At 70.8% G+C, this 2,520-nt stretch overlaps 1 protein-coding gene across 1 annotated transcript; it reads right to left on the bottom strand.

The window, feature by feature from the left end:
* Positions 1 to 252: 252 nt before the first annotated feature.
* EMIHUDRAFT_122829 (hypothetical protein) lies at positions 253 to 2,196 on the bottom strand (the record flags this gene model as incomplete). Its single annotated transcript, XM_005786259.1, has 1 exon — positions 253 to 2,196. A coding segment is annotated over one exon (1,944 nt), but the record flags the coding sequence as incomplete, so codon positions are not given.
* Positions 2,197 to 2,520: the final 324 nt, after the last annotated feature.

Genomic DNA, 2,520 nt, shown 5'->3' with positions numbered 1-2,520 from the left:
CGGCGGCGAGGGCGGCGGCGGCGAGGGTGGGCTTGGAGGCGGCGATGGCGACGGCGGTGGCGGCGGCGGCGGCGGGGAGGGCGGTGACGACGGTGGCGATGGGGGGGAGGGAGGCGATGGCGGCAAGGGTGGCGGCGATGGCGGCTGTGGCGTCATCGGTGGCGAGGATGGCGGCGACGGCGGCGAAGGCGGTGCGGGTGGCGACGACGGCGGCGACGGCGGCGGGGCTGGCGGAAAGAGGTAGGTGGTGACATTGGTGATGAAGCTGAAGGGATCGGTTGCGTTGGTCAAGTTGCTGAGGTCTAGCAGCGCCGCCAGGACGCCCGGCACCACCTCTGCGCTGACCCTGCCGCTATCTCTCGCGTCGTCGAAAAGGCTGCCCGGCGACGAAGGCAGGACGAACGTCTCGATCTCGACGATCACCGCGTCCAGCGTCACCGCCTCGGCCAACTCGCCAAGGTCAGGAGGCTGGGAGATCCTGTGCGACGTGTTCACCAGCCTCGCCCGCATGTCCCACTGAGCGCCGCCAGCGACGCTGAGTGCGCGCCGCCGGGAGAGGGAGAGCAAGCGCCGGCTCTCTTGTGGCGTCAGTGGTTGCGGCGGCTGCCCTGGCGGCGGCTGCGCTGGTGGCGTCAGTGGTTGCGGCGGCTGCCCTGGCGGCGATGGCGTCGCTGGCGGTGGCGTCGCTGGCGGCGGGGATGGCGGCGCCGCCGCGATCTGTGTCGCGCTGCATCCGTCCGGGTCGTAGTCGTTGTCTGCGCGGCACAGGGCCTCCTCGAAATCATCATCAGTCCGGTCATTCTGCCGGGCGACCACGACGAATTGCTGGAGCACGTCGATGGACAGCTGCGCTGGCTCACTCTGGTTGAGGATGCCAGCGGTGATCGCCTTGATGATGGCGTCGACGGTCACCGGCTCCTTGCTGAAGGCGACCGTGCTCACGTCGAGCGTAGCCAAGTACTTTGAGACGGCCTCCCTTGGCGGCGACGGGGGCGGCGGTGACGGCGGTGCAGACGGCGGCGGCTCCGGTGCTTCCCCGGGAGCAAAGGGCGGGAGGGGCGGCGATGACGGCGGTGGTGGCGGCACCGGCGGCGGCGTCGGCACCTTCCCGGGTGCAAAGGGCGGCAGGGGCGACGGAGGGGGGAACGGCGCAATACGCCCCACTCGCGACGGAGGTTGCGACGGTTGCGATGGGGGGTCAGGGTTCGGTGATCCGATACCCATGCCGAGGGCGACGGCGAGGACGACGACGATGGCCACTGCGGCGGCGGCGACGCGGATGGACGGGCACCAGCCCGTGCGGCGGCGGATCTGCGCCGCCTGGGCGGTCGCCCTCGGCACCACATCGCCCACCGACAGCCTTGACATGGCCGACTCTGGGTCAGACGGCTCGGGCTCGCCCGGCTTGCGCTTGGAACCCGCGGCCTGGAGATCGCCGACCGAGCGGCGGCCCGCCTGCGCGGCGGCGGACGACGACGACGAGGCGGCCGAGGCGGCCGCCGGCTTGCTCTGCTTGCTGGCGCGCGTGATGTCGCCGACCGAGCGGCGGCCCGCCAGCGCAGCGGCGGCGGCCAGAGCAGAGGCCTCGGAGGCCGCGGCGTGGCGGTCATGCCGGACGACGTGGCCGGTGGCGAACCTGCCGCCGTGGCGGCGCCGCTCCTCCGCGATCGACTCGGTGCGCGAGGGCGCTGGCGCGTCCGGCAGCTGCGGAGGCGCGAGGCTTGGGAGGCTGGGGAGGCTCAGCCGGCCGCCAACGGTGACCTTGCCTGGAAGCGGCTTAAAGGGCTTGGGCGGCGGCGTGCTGCCCGTCGAGGCGCGAGACGCGCCGCTGTGCGACCTGCTTGCTGGAGCCGCCGCCATGGCCCCCTTCTTGCCCGGCGTCGACGCGCCTGGCTGCTTGTCTGGCTTCCCGCCGCCCGTCGAGCTGCGAGGCGCCCGCTGGCGCTGCTGCGATTCGGAGCGAGGGCGCTCCGGCCCCAGCGACGCTTCGTCGCTCGAGCGGCTCGCTGCCGGCGGCGCAGCCTTTGCCGCCGACGAGCGAGCCAGCTGGCTCTTCCGAGGCGGCGCTTCGTCGTCGGTCTCGTCCGACGGCCCGATCTGTTTCTTCTCTGGTGGCGACGCGGCGCGCGCCGATTCGCGGACAGGAGGCGGGGAGCCGCCGCTTGAGCGGCCCGATGGCTCTTCGGACGATTGCATTGCTTGTTTTCGAGCCTAGCAGCAGAAAGACGCGAGCCGCCCTGTGACCCAACCTCTCGCAGCGTCCCTTCGGCACGTCAGGGATGCATCCTTGCCTTATCCCCAGCTCGAATTAAATGTTGGTTGTTGGCAAGGCACCGCGCTGCGAGCCTGTCGTGTCCCTTGTCAGGAGCAGGAGAACCCCCTGTGCCCCTGATCGACGTTCCAAAATCCTGCTCGTGCAGGTGGGGACCATCCCTGTCTGTCACCCTGTCCTCCTCCCTTCCTCCCATCTCTCATCATTTGGGGTGTGTGTTTTCTTTATTTCTTCCTTTCTTTACAGAG

The sequence above is a fragment of the Emiliania huxleyi genome (assembly GCF_000372725.1).
Source record: "Emiliania huxleyi CCMP1516 chromosome Unknown EMIHUscaffold_1527, whole genome shotgun sequence".
Classification (NCBI taxonomy): Eukaryota; Haptophyta; order Isochrysidales; family Noelaerhabdaceae; genus Emiliania; species Emiliania huxleyi.
Note: the sequence above shows the minus strand (reverse complement) of the source record. Positions and strands in the feature narration are given on the sequence as shown.